We start from the raw sequence: 12,870 nt of genomic DNA on the forward strand, positions 1-12,870 counted from the left end.
ATTTTCTTCTTTGGATCTAGCAGAAAATATACGAAAGGAACTGAAATAAAGGAAAGGATCCATATCTTTTTGCTCAAACTAATGACTTTACATTAATTTGCTGCCAACAGCTAGCTGTATGCCGAAATGTTTCGATTGATAACAACAATGCCACTGGCCCAGCAGACAAATACAAGAGAAAACATTACATTGAAGAAACCTGAAATGAGCTATGGTTTTGGGAAACTTTTTTGTCCGGGAGCGAGGACTGCCATCGGATCAAAGCGAGTCTTGTGCTCAACGAATCAACTCCACTGATTCCCGAAATGCCCCTTTCATTATTCTTACGGTATATTGGTACTTTGGTAGTGCGGCAGATGCAATTTGGAGTCGAAACCTTGATTCAGACTTTCACAGGACGGGCCTTTCAGCTATGCCGGAGTGAACCGCAAGAAAACCAGCACAAGACCTCATTTGTGGGTAACACCATGCGTGCGAGCATCCCACCTAATAACAGTAATCAATAACTGTTGGTAAGCTACTACAGAAGGGTATTTTCATACTTTTAACTTACATAAAATTTCATAACACCACTATATATGTAGGACTTACTTGTTACACACAAGAGGGAAGAGGCGCATGGAGCCACCAATGCCGTACTTGAGGATGTTCGTGTCGAATCTCGACACAATGAGGTTCAACCATAACCAAGGATGTGAAGAGTCCCAAATTCTCCTTGTCTTGGCGTGCTTCTCTTCCTCAAGGACGTGTTGACATAATCGAACGAGTCGTCGCCGTGGTCATGAGTGAGTTGCGACTGGGCGTGGCGGGTGAAGGCGTCGAACTCGGTGTACACTAGCCTTATCCACCTCACCTAATCAACATTAATAAAAACAAAAATCGATCAGCTCATGCAACTCTAATTAATGGGATCAAAGACAAATGTTGGGGGATGAAGGTAAGCAAAGAGAGTAGCAGTGAAATAGTAATTCGAACCATGTCCGGGGCTTGCTGGTGATAATACCGAACTGACCAAGTTCGCCAAGAACTGGCCATGCCCGCCAAGAACAGAAAAGAAGAGCTCCGAGTTGGAAGCCTGCTGGCCTGAGACAACGTCGTAGGGCCAGGATTCGGTGTCGTCTTCGTTTTCTTGGACCAAACACTCCAAGTGAGCCATAATCTTGGCCGGAGAAGAAAGATTTAAATTTCTCCGGTAGAGATTAGATTCTCTCTCTCTAAAGCAAGAAGCTACTACTAGAACTCTAGAAGATCTCTCTCTAAAGCAAGAAGGTTTGTAACTTGGTTGGTTTTTTTGGATGAGAAGTTTAGGGATTAAATAGGCAACTGCTGCCCCGATTAATTATTATATAGTAGAAAATAGTATTTGGAGTCATCCTGCCTTTAACTTTATGCACCGTAATTCCATGATATTAATATTTGTTCAATTTGAATCATCTCATGCTTGATCTTTTCTGCTTGAGCAAGAAAACCAGTAGCGCTATTATTACAATGCCTGCCTAGAGTAGCACTCTACAGATCTGTATAGTATTACCCTTGGAAATTAAGCTTGCATTATTGTCCTGTCCTATCGGAGGTGGCCTGGAAAGAAGTCCTCCAGCTACCAGCTAGAGCTAGTCACCGCCCTTTAATTTGCAGTAGGCCGGTGGGTGGACATGTATACGCAGCATTGTATGTAATGTAGTACTCCCTCGGTCCCTCCTACAACGCCTAGCTACCCTTTAACTTTATGCACTGTATTATTGCACCCATTGTTAGTTTTGACAGTGAGTGAGTGACCATTCCCTGAAAAGATGATGCATGGCGTGGGAGTGTGGGACTGGGAGGAGGAGTGCTAGCTTTTAGGTACTTCTTTGAGTGAGAATGCTGTATATGGCCCCTATCGAGAGAAGAAGGGTGTATGCCAACACCAAATCAAAGTCTGGCTGAAGTAGACTGCTATCCTGTCAATGTTGTATGCATTGCTCCTTGCTCCTTCATGTTTCTTTGAGCAATGGAGAATGGCTTCATACCCTTTCTTGGGAATTCTTGCAATCACCTCATGCTTAAACGGCCAGCTTCATCATGAGAACGGGTTCTGATTTGGCAAGATGAGATGCTTTGGCTTGTTGTAAAATTACTGCAATGTGCCTATGGGCTGCGGCGGACTGCTTGTCATTGGCAATTCTCAAATCTCAAGGATAGATGAAGCACAGGTAGAATAGTCATACATTTTTGTTATTTTAGCAATTGGCTTAGCAAAATTTCATTGTAAAGCTGACCTAGCTTGTTTTTCATTTGTTGTAATATGACAGTATAGACTTATAGTGGACAATGATATAATTAATCCTTATGTTGAAACTATAAATTAATATGATGTTTGTGTTACTAACTCGTAAAACAAAAAGGGATGCAAATTTGCTGACTACCCTTATTTATCCATCCTTATGCCTATCACATAGATTTGATGTCAGAGCATCTCCAACAGCTACTCTATAATTTCTCTATTATAGGGAAGCAAAAGTCAATGCTCCAAACAATTTTTCTTCTACAACTCCAACAAATTCTCTATTTTGGAGATTTCAAGATGATTCCCCAAATCCTTCTATAAAATTTGGAGAATACTGCTGATTTGGGGAATTTGGGTTTCTCTTTCATCACATTCCCCATTTTGGAGAAAGTTTTAGAGAATCTGTTGGAGCAAAACACCCAAAATCTTCTCCAAATTAGAGAATTTCAAGAATTTGGAGAAGCCGTTGGAGATGCTTTTCTCTTAACCATCTCAAATCATGGTTAACTATATAAAATTTTAATAATAAAAATTATGCTTTCTTTTAGTTTTAATATTAACTCACTTATCAAAAAATTTAGAAAATCTCCAAGTATTTTGTGGACTCCAAGACTATAATTCCCAAAAAAAAAAAAAAAAAAAAAAAAAGAAAGGACTCCAAGACCAAATTCAGACGATTTCGAGTAAACCCAGACGTTTCTTTTGGCTTTCACTTCCCTTCTCTCAAAAATAAGGGGTATATGCAAATTTTTCTGTAAGTTTTCTGAATGAAACATTGATTTTTTTATCTCATTGTGGGATTGCTTTAGTCTTACTATCTGTAAACCCATGCCTCTCGTTCGTGTTTTTGTCGATTAATTCTTATTTGTATTAACACTCACAATGACATGTTAGCATTCACATCAGTTGAAGAAATAGATTTTCCAAATGCCGAGAATGGTATGCTTGGTCCAGACTAGAATATTGTTTTCTTGGTCTAGATACTTAAGCTTTTATTAGATTTAACCTTCAAATGCTCGACTTTGTTGGGTCGAATCTAAAAAGTTCCAAAACTGATAGTGGTTTTGGTTGAATCTCCAAGAGCTCTTGACAGTATGATTGAATCAAGGACTTTTCTCTGGATTTAGCAGAAAACATATGAAAGGAACTGATCGAAAGGAAAGGATCCATACCTTTTTGTTTCAAACTAATTACTCTACATTAATTTGCTGCCAATAGCTAGCTTCTTTGCCGAAATGTTCAATTGATAACAACAATGGCACTGGCCGACAGGAAAACACAAGAGGATAAACATTACTGAAGAAACTTAAAATGACAATGACTATTAGCTCTAGCTAGCTATGGTTTGCTAATAATTCTTGAGAAAATTTTCTGTCCGGAGCGAGGATTGCCATCAGAACAAAAACCGAGATTAATTACGTGATGCTCCTTCATGCGTTAATTTGAAAGCTGATAAAAGACTTTCTTGGAGTAAGACTTTTGTTCAGGTTTTCTTTTTCCGAGCAAATACAAATCTTCGTAAGAACCTCCAACTCTATGACATTGAAAATCTGCAAGTTATTACGGAAAGACTTGATGAAGAAGAGGGTAAACGAGCATGGGTCTACCAATGCCGTTCTTGAAGATGTTCTTATGGCCTTGATGTGCTGCTCTTCCTTAAAGATGTGCGGACATAATCGAACAAGTCGTCGTTGTGGTCAAGAGTAATTAGCGACTGGGCGTGGCGGGTGAAGGCGTCCAACTCGGTGTAGCCCAGCCTTATCCACCTCATCTAATTACCATTAATAAAAACAAACAAAAAAACTGGTCAGCTCATGCAGCTCGATCTAATGAATGGGATGAAAGACAAATGTTGGGGGGAGGGTAAGCAAAGAGAGTAGCAGTGAAATAGTACGTAATACCAACCATGTCCGGGGCTTGCCGGAGCAAGACTCTAGCTCTGGTGCCCAGTCCGACAAGACCGGAAAACAAGAGCTCCGAGTTGGAAGCCTGGCCGGTGACACCAGCGTTGGATAAAATGCCGAAATCTTTGGCCGCTTGGAGGTCGGAGGCGACGTCGTAAGGCCGGGATTCGGTATCGTTTTCGTTTTCTTGGAGCAAACAGTACTCCAAGTGAGCTATCATCTTGGCCGGAAAACAAAGTTTTTGGGTTTTGCGGTTAAATTTTTCCGGCTCTCTATTTAAAGCAAGAAGCTACTACTACAAGATCTCTCTCTCTCTCTCTCTTTCTCTCTAAAGCAAGAAGCTTGAAGCTTTGTGACTTGGTTGGTTTTTTTTGGATGAGAAATTTAGGGTTTAAATAGCCGCTGCCCTGATTAATTATTATTTAGTAGAAAATAATTTTTGAAGTCATCCTACCTTCAATAATCAATATATACTGTTGTCTGTTAGGGTTATCCTATCGTCCTTTAACTTTATACACTGTTTGTAATTAACTTTGTATTTTTCATGATATTAAGGGACGTGACCTTTAATTTGTGCTTCATAGTGCACTGCTATCCATGATATATCACAACCCTAGAACTACAAGGAACAATTTTAAAAACCAATAGCACTATACAGTAGTACAGTAGTACTCTGCAGATCTATATACTATCATCCTTGGAAATTCAAGCTTGCATTGTCGGATTGTCCCATCGCTCAGAGGTGGAAAGAAGTCCTAGCTAGCAGCTAGTCACCATTTAATTTGCAGTAGCCCGGTGGTGGACATGACCATTCCCTGAAAAGATGATGCTCTGCGTGGGTGGGACTGGGACTGGGAGGAGTGCTTCAAGGTATACTTCTTTGCAGTGATAGGTGAACACTCAAATTGCTAATTTGAAGCAGAAGATGATTGAACTAAATTACAATTAGCAGATAATTGGAATCCAAGTCATTGTTCAGCCACAAACTTAATAGGTTCTTCAAGAGTCATATCATGCACAAGGTTCAAAACTCCATCTTTCTGCTTTGTGATAATGAGATTCTCATGAGCATGTTGCCTTCTTCTGTCAATTTATACAACACAACCAATTTGGAATATAAACCAATGTCTTCTCCACTTTCTCATATATTAAAAATTGACTAGCAAGAACATTGTCTCTCTTATATGCACCAAGAGATTGCCGCGCCAGCTCTGTTCTCAACAACTGTATGGTCTGGTATTCGATCTTATACGTGTTGAATGTAGTACTTGAAACCGATGCAAAAGTTAGAGTTTTCTTCTACCGTAGAAAAAAATATATGCTAAATTTGTCTTGCTCTGCCATTTAATGTGATTAATCTTCATGCATGTTTGTGTCAATTTAATCCAGTTTGACCACAGTTTCTTGTTGTTGCAGGGTGCAATTAGGAAAAGTTTTTCATGTAAAGAACAGCAACATGTACTACCAGTTGACAGATTTTCAGAGCTTTAATTAGACGAAGAGAAGTGAGTTAGAGATGTAAGAAATAAGAAGATGATATTACAGGTTAGAGATCCCAGTGCCATAGGTGCTGGTGGTGTTAATAATGTTGGTGGTGGTGCGTACGGTGGTGGTGGAGCAGCTTTTATTCTTAGGGGAGGTGACAATGGTGGCCGCCTAGTGAATTCCTCCATGTAATTTACTCTCTACTAAAGGGTCTCGCGCCGCCTTACTGTTCTTGAGGGAACTTTTTGCGCAGCTTCCCCAAAATTTTTCTAAAATAGAGAAGTAAAAGCTAAATTCTCCAAAAAAATTATGATCAAAATTCAGCAGCTTCTCCATTTTGGAGATTTCGGCATTTAATACAACAATAAAATATAATATATCATCATAAATTATAACAAAAAAACATTATATATTTCATTGTAACAATAAACTACCCAATCAAATATTTTATTGTTGTTTTAAATTCGTTGGAGTACGTGAAGAATTTAATTTTGGGAAAGGAAAGTTTTGCTACAAATTTGGAGAATGAAGGCTTTTTTTTCTTCTTCATCCCCATTTTGGAGAATGGGATGGGGAAGCTATTGGACCTAAACATCTATATATTCCCCAAAATTGAGAAGTTTAAGAAAATGGGGAAGCTGTTGGAGATGCTCTAAATGTTTGAGACGCGCGTCACACAAACCCTTTTTTTTCTATGCGCTCTTTGTTTTTCGTCTCTCTCTCTCTCTTCTTCTTTGCTCTCTCTTTTCCGATTGAACTGATCGGTCTGATCCATTTGATCAAATTTGGGGATTAGGTTAAGCGATCAGAGATATTTGAAGGATTGAGCTCGAGGTAAACTTTTGATTTGGTTAATTGATTGAAGGTTGAATCTCAGCAAATTATTTAGGGTTTTGATTGGCTTTGCTTATCGATATTGTTTCTGGGTTTTTGTATGTGTAGCTATTTCAGATTGGGTTACAGTTCTGTCGCCCTACAAACTTGATATCTCTCTCAAGATCGCCGACAAAATTGATTTCTTAGAGTTCGAGAGACGGAAGGGAGAGAAAAGCAGAGAAGGAGAAATAGATAGTTGGACAAGGTTTTGGGGTTTCCAGGTATGCTTACTTCTCGAAAGTTGCTTATAAGAATTCATTTTCTGATAGTGAATTTGAATTTCGATGCTTTGTTTTCCTCTGCTGATGTTTTTTTTCCGGTTGAAGGCGATGGTGGCTGCGTTGTGGTTCTGGGTGGTAGTTGTTTTTCGTTTATATCCTAATGTGATCTTCTTATTCTTCTTCTTCTCCATTTTGGGGTTTTTTTTTCTAGGATTGGTAGTTTTATCAATCCAATCATTTGATTGATAGTCGATAATTCTTGACTAGGGTGTTTTAATCTTTGTTTCCGTACTGGGTAGCGAATAATTCCCGTCTTCTATTTGGTTTATGCCTGTAGAAATAAATAGAGAGTGAAAGAGGTAGACAACGATGATGAAATTAATTTTGCTCATGCCTTCATATTGGGAGGAAAAAGAAGTGGGGAGGCAGAATGTAAGCAGCTGCAAATAAAAGGTTAATGACAACTGTGATTTTTTTGTTTTCCATAAATCACTTTGTTTCTTGATTTGTTCTTTACAATTTTTTTGTGCTCTTTTTCCGGAAGGACTTCTCTAAACACTCATGTGCTCTCAAGACTCAACAAAGATCAAATTGAAGATGGGATAGGTGAAGCAAGGTACTTCCTTGAACTGTTGTTGCTCATTTTTTTAAACGAGCTATAACTTTCTCTCTAGGTTGTCAAACGACAAGCTTAATTTATTGTGTGGTATGGTTTTTGAATCTAATTTAAGTCCATGTTCTGTAGCAGATACCAAATTGTTAACGTGTCCAGTGCAAACTAATCAGAATGCTCAATAGAGGTGATTTTGTTCTTTTTTTTTTTTGTCACAAATTCAACTGCATCAGTTAGATTATAAAAAACAATACTGCATATTAAATAGATTTAAATAGAGGAACATAAATCATCTACTATGTATTTGAGAATAATGTTTTCTGAAACTTCATCTATTTTATGTCATCTGCTAATCGAAAAGGCAGTCGATTTTCCAATTGGAAGAATGCGAGCTTTTATCTTACTCCCAACTGTCGTCCTTCCCAGCTAATCTACTGTACACTTCTTTTCTTTTTTTATATATATATTTTTTTATAATCTTGCTATAGCAATTTTATTAATCTTTTTGTGGAGTACTAATATTTCTGTGATTTTTTCTTCTTCTTTTGGTCGGTAATTTCTTTTGGCAGAGCACGATCTGTTGCATGAATGGCTCTTCTTTCAATCTCTTGACTACCAATTTTGATCCTTAATGGAGGTAAACCTGAATCTTTTTTTGGGAATTTATTGAAGTTTGTTCATTTTCTTTGTAGGATTGAAACTTCATTTGGACTTCCTATGATTGTGACAGTCAATTGGACTTCTAAGTTTCATTTTGTCACATGCACTTGATAACTTAATTTTGAAGGTTAAATGACCGGTGCACCCCAGAACATCGTCGTTGCCTCGTTGGTCTATCTGATATATTGGTTTGCAATTTGAATTGTGATCTGAAGTAACTAGTAGTGGATAATCAGATGATCAAACAATAAATTAAACAAAACCGTTGATAATATCAAAATGCAATAGAACACAAATGTTTAACCACTATTATTATTGATTGAATTTCTGAAAGCATGCTGGAAATTTATTGCATCACCATATATAGTCTCCTTTAACCATTGCAAACACGTACGTACAACTTTTACTAGAAAGATGATACCAATCCAGGAAACACACAATGTATAACACACAACATTAGTGGGAACAATGCCATAAACTCCAATCTCAGCGTCCTAACCTCTTGCACCTTGTGATCATTTTCATTAGTCTGACTAATCTTCCAACCATCTCAAGAAATATCTCAGGCCTCCGCGTGATTGCCATGTCCGCAAGTACCACTCCAACCACCAATCCACTTCCAAATCCAGACAACACAAATTTCCAATCAAATTCAATTCCAGACCCTGAACTGTTGTTGTCTTCTGTGCTGGAAGGTGGCACTTGAGCCGGGGTATTAGGCTTCCCGCATTTCCTTGGCAATGGATCTCCACACAGCCCAGAGTTTCCTTCATAAGACGAGAGAGTAAACCCCCTGAGTTGGGTTCCACTTGGTATGAGACCTGTGAGATTGTTGTGAGAGACATTGAACTTTGCAAGGAATGTCAATTGAACCAGTTGCTGGGGGATCTCTCCCGAGAGCTTGTTATTCGATAGATCCAGTGATTCGAGATCATTTAAATTCCCCAAAGATGATGGGATCCTTCCTGTAAGAAGGTTGTTGGAAACATTCAGTGAGCGAAGCCCCTTTAGATTCCCAATCCATTCATCGATCTTCCCTTCAAATTTGTTGCATGAGATATCAATGACTGCAAAGGCTTCTTGAATCTTTGAATAGTATCTATCAACACCTTTACTGGTTATTGTAATCGTGGAACCATAAGACACAGTGGTGACACCATAAGAAGCTTCGTAGCTGATGTCAGCCTCTATGTATGTTCTTTGGCTCACCGTTATATTTGGTCTCATTCCATACTCGGTGAAGATGTTCTCAGCTAGAAACTGCCCGGTGAAATTGTTATACAACATATCCAAAACACGCAACTTCGGGAACCGTTGATTGTTTTCAGGCTTTGCTATCATTCCATAGAAACCATTATGCCGCATTGCCAAAATTTTTAACTCCGGAAGACTCCCCAACCAAAAGGGGAAGACATCGCTAAAGTTATTGTTTGACAGAATCAACGTCTCAAGCACCAGACAATTCCCCCACGACGTCGATAGCTGTCCTTGCAATTGATTTTGACTTACATCAAGTATCCTTAAGTTGCTTTTGTTGGTGTGTCTTTGGGGAAGAGTGCCGTGAAACGAGTTATTTCCAAGAAGCAAAACTGTAAGATGGTCGCTGAAGTTTCCGAAACACTGCGGAATCATGCCACTAAAGTTGTTGTTGGACAAATCAAGGGCCAGAAGAGAACTCATATTGCAGATTCCTGGTGGAACTTCTCCAGCAAAGTTGTTATTCTGAACTCCATAGACTATGGTGGATGCTGCCGGTACTGGGAGTGGGCCCTGAAACATGTTTGATGTAAGAGCGAAAGCGCGCAAGTCGACCCAGGGAAGGACATCTGGAAGGTTCTCAAAGCCTGAAAGGAGGTTAGTGTCAAGGTTGAAAGTTTTCAAACTTCCGGTGCTCATGTTCCACATCCATTTCGGTACTTGGCCATGGATTTTGTTTTGATCAAGGTTCAAATACTGCAAACTTTTTTGATATCTTAAGAAGTTCGGGAACTGTGTCAAATTGCATCTAGCTAATCCTAGAAGCGTGAACTGTGGAACAGTTGCATTCATAATCTCGGAACCAGTGAGAAATTCCAGATTATTAACACCTAGATCGAGTTGGTAGAGATTTTGAAGGTTTTGAAATTGTTGAAACTCAACTGAACCTCTCAGGTCATTGTTCTGAAGATAAAGAATCTCAAGGTTCGTGAGATTGGAAAATGAAGCAAGAATTGAACCATTCAGTCTACTAAATGCAAAATCTAGGTAAACTAGCTTGCTGAAATTACCTATCCACGATGGGACCGGACCAGATAATGGACTTGTACTAATCCGAAAGACGGTCAATTGGGTAAGGTTTGCAAAGGACTCGGGAATCTGACCTACAAATTTGTTTGCTGAAAGGTCTAGATAAACGAGTTGTCTCAGATTACCTATGGAAGATGGAACAAAGCCTTCTGAAAAATTGCATGCAGCCACGTCCAACTGCTTCAAAGAATCAATCTTTCCTATGGAAGATGGAAAGTTACCAGAAAATCTAGTTCCGTGAAGATCAAGTGTGATGAGACGACTACTTTGATTAAATTCAGGCAAATGACCAATGAGATCTTGGTTGTCTCTAACATAGAGACTTTTCAAGTTTTGTAAGTGGAAAATTGTTACTGGGAAGTCTCCAAATAACTCGCACTGATGTAAGTCGAGGGTTGTCAAAAATGATAGATTGGCCATGGAATAGGGTATTGTCGAAGATATGTTTATGTAACGGAGACGAAGATGTTCTAGTTTGGTTAAGTTTCGAACAAGATTTCTGAAATTGAATTCATCAAGTTTCAACAATCCCACACTAGAAGGGAAATAAGAAGGATCGGTATTGGAAGAAAGATTGAGGAGTGACAGCTTGGACAGCTGTGAAACTTCTGCTGGGACTCGACCAGAAAAGACAGAGGCAGAGAGGTCAAGATAGGTGAGGCTAGGGAAATTCCTAATGCTAGTAGGAATTTGAGAGTAATTGAAGTCATTATCGGCAAGGTCCAGCCTTTGAAGGTGAACAAGACGAAAAAGGGAGCTGTTGGAGTTGATAGAGCCGAAGAGACAACTGCTTCTGAGATCAAGCCCGATCACATAACCGGTCTGTTCGTCACACTCGACACCATCCCATGTGCAGCAGTTGGTTTTGTTTCCTCCTTGAGCTGGTTTCCAGGACAACACTTTCGGATAAGCACCCTCTAAACCCGAAGCGGATGCGCTGATAGTAAAGCTCTCCTTGAACTGTACCAAGGCAGAGCTCTCCTCATCATGACAATAAGATGACTGCTGCAAAGAGTACGTAGTATCAACTACCTAGAACTATTACCATTCGATCAATACATGAACAACGTACATACTGATTAAAATAAGCATATATTGATTAAGGATTGTATGAGCAGCTTACCTCATGTGTGTTGCAGCCGTTGAAGAAAAATATCAATAACAGAAGCAAGCACTGGGGTAACCCCATCATAAAATGTGTATGTTAAGATAATTTCTCTGTTAGCCGTAGTAGTAGATCTGTCAGCTATTGATATGGAAGGAGTGGTGTGAATGAAGTGGGATCAGATTGAGTGCTATATATATAGACCCAATCACCCAAGCTAGAATAACTAATTCTCCTTTGATCCCCCAAAAAAAAAAGGGAAACAGACAAAATAATTAATTTCTGGTGAGCTTCTATCCTTGGCTAGTTTCAGTCATTGGATTCCTTGACTGTTAATCTTAGACATCATTAAATATCTACAAAAACATATAGAAATCCAGAAAAGCTAGCAATATAGAAAACATCACAGGTGACCATCCATCAGCAAAAAATAAAAAATAAACGTCATCAAGATTACCATACAACAATTTCGTGATTTCTAAATTTGAATTTGGATTCCTTCAACTTTAATAATCATCAACCATATTTAATATCCTTTCTGATTGCAATTTGCAAGAAAATTTACTCGTTGATGCTAATGGGATGGATATTCTATTATCTCGTCTTGGTCTCCTTTTGTCCGGTGATAGTTTACTTGGTAGTCTGTGGAATTTATCATGGGTTTACATTTTATAATTAACGTAAGTCACAATCTATCAGTGAGTTGTTGACAGTTGAATAGTCTCAGTAATATCGAGAAGGTCATGGGTTTACATTTTATAATTAACGTAAGTCACAATCTACCAGTGAGTTGTTGATAGTTAAATAGTCTCAGTAATATCGAGAAGGTCATGGGTTTACATTTTACTGGCTTTCGGAGTAGTGGTTTGAGAATTTGAGATTGAGACTGGGATCGGGACAGAGATATGCAGTTCGCTTTTTTTTTTTTTTTGGTCGTAATAGAAAAGAAAATTCTAAGGTAATGTTATTAGGAAAATGCTAGAGACACCAAAAATTCATACAAAAACTCTATACCAAATGATGTGGCACATGCCATATCATCATTTTAAACCTAATATTTTCCACCATGTATTTTTATTAACCTATTTGATTTTGAATAAAATTCTAAAACAAAATTCACAAAATTTATTTGCATATATTAATTATTAATTTAGTGTCCTCTTAAGAAGGAATACCCAACTTCTCAAGTAGACTATTTTAGGGACAAAAGATCGAACATAGTTTTTCCAAAGACAAGAAAACGAACAAAATCATCAAGGGAGAAAGGCACCAGAAAGTCTTCGAATGGTTGTTCAGGTTAAGGAAGACCATCTTTTGGGTTGAATCGTTAATGATATTGTTTAAGAGAACATCTAGAGAAACAGGAGCAGGAAAAATTTTGATAATCTCATACTCGTTCAAGCGGTTGAAGTTGTCATCTTGTGGTTCAAAACAATTACTATCTAAACATCCTA

At 38.5% G+C, this 12,870-nt stretch overlaps 2 protein-coding genes and 1 non-coding gene across 3 annotated transcripts; all 3 read right to left on the reverse strand.

Moving 5' to 3' along the window:
- Positions 1-42: 42 nt before the first annotated feature.
- LOC101309847 lies at positions 43-1,282 on the reverse strand. Its single transcript, XR_184864.1, has 3 exons — positions 976-1,282; positions 592-853; positions 43-486 (listed from the first exon to the last, which is right to left on the reverse strand). It is a non-coding gene; the product is annotated as an uncharacterized LOC101309847 (transcript).
- A 2,214-nt stretch (positions 1,283-3,496) lies between these two features.
- LOC101310036 (cytokinin dehydrogenase 7-like) lies at positions 3,497-4,523 on the reverse strand. Its single transcript, XM_004302426.1, has 2 exons — positions 4,172-4,523; positions 3,497-4,037 (listed from the first exon to the last, which is right to left on the reverse strand). The coding sequence occupies exons 1-2, from the start codon at positions 4,388-4,390 to the stop codon at positions 3,897-3,899; spliced, it is 360 nt and encodes a 119-aa protein (XP_004302474.1). The 5' UTR covers positions 4,391-4,523; the 3' UTR covers positions 3,497-3,896.
- A 3,988-nt stretch (positions 4,524-8,511) lies between these two features.
- Positions 8,512-11,500, reverse strand: LOC101309371 (receptor-like protein 12-like). The gene is made up of 2 exons (XM_004304991.1): positions 11,435-11,500; positions 8,512-11,316 (listed from the first exon to the last, which is right to left on the reverse strand). Exons 1-2 carry the CDS (start codon positions 11,498-11,500, stop codon positions 8,512-8,514), a joined length of 2,871 nt encoding a protein of 956 aa, XP_004305039.1.
- Between the last annotated feature and the right edge of the window lie 1,370 nt (positions 11,501-12,870).

This window comes from Fragaria vesca, linkage group LG6 (assembly GCF_000184155.1).
Source record: "Fragaria vesca subsp. vesca linkage group LG6, FraVesHawaii_1.0, whole genome shotgun sequence".
Taxonomy (NCBI): Eukaryota; Viridiplantae; Streptophyta; class Magnoliopsida; order Rosales; family Rosaceae; genus Fragaria; species Fragaria vesca.

What these genes read in the sequence shown, in the direction of transcription:
- LOC101310036 (XM_004302426.1), bottom strand. Translation starts at nt 4,390, where the DNA reads ATGATAGCTCACTTGGAGTACTGTTTGCTCCAAGAAAACGAAAACGAT. An exon ending in TCCGGCAAGCCCCGGACATG is followed by an intron (nt 4,038 to 4,171) that starts GTTGGTATTACG and finishes AATGGTAATTAG; the next exon opens with ATGAGGTGGATAAGGCTGGG.
- LOC101309371 (XM_004304991.1), bottom strand. Translation starts at nt 11,500, where the DNA reads ATGGGGTTACCCCAGTGCTTGCTTCTGTTATTGATATTTTTCTTCAAC. An exon ending in ACGGCTGCAACACACATGAG is followed by an intron (nt 11,317 to 11,434) that starts GTAAGCTGCTCA and finishes TACTCTTTGCAG; the next exon opens with CAGTCATCTTATTGTCATGA.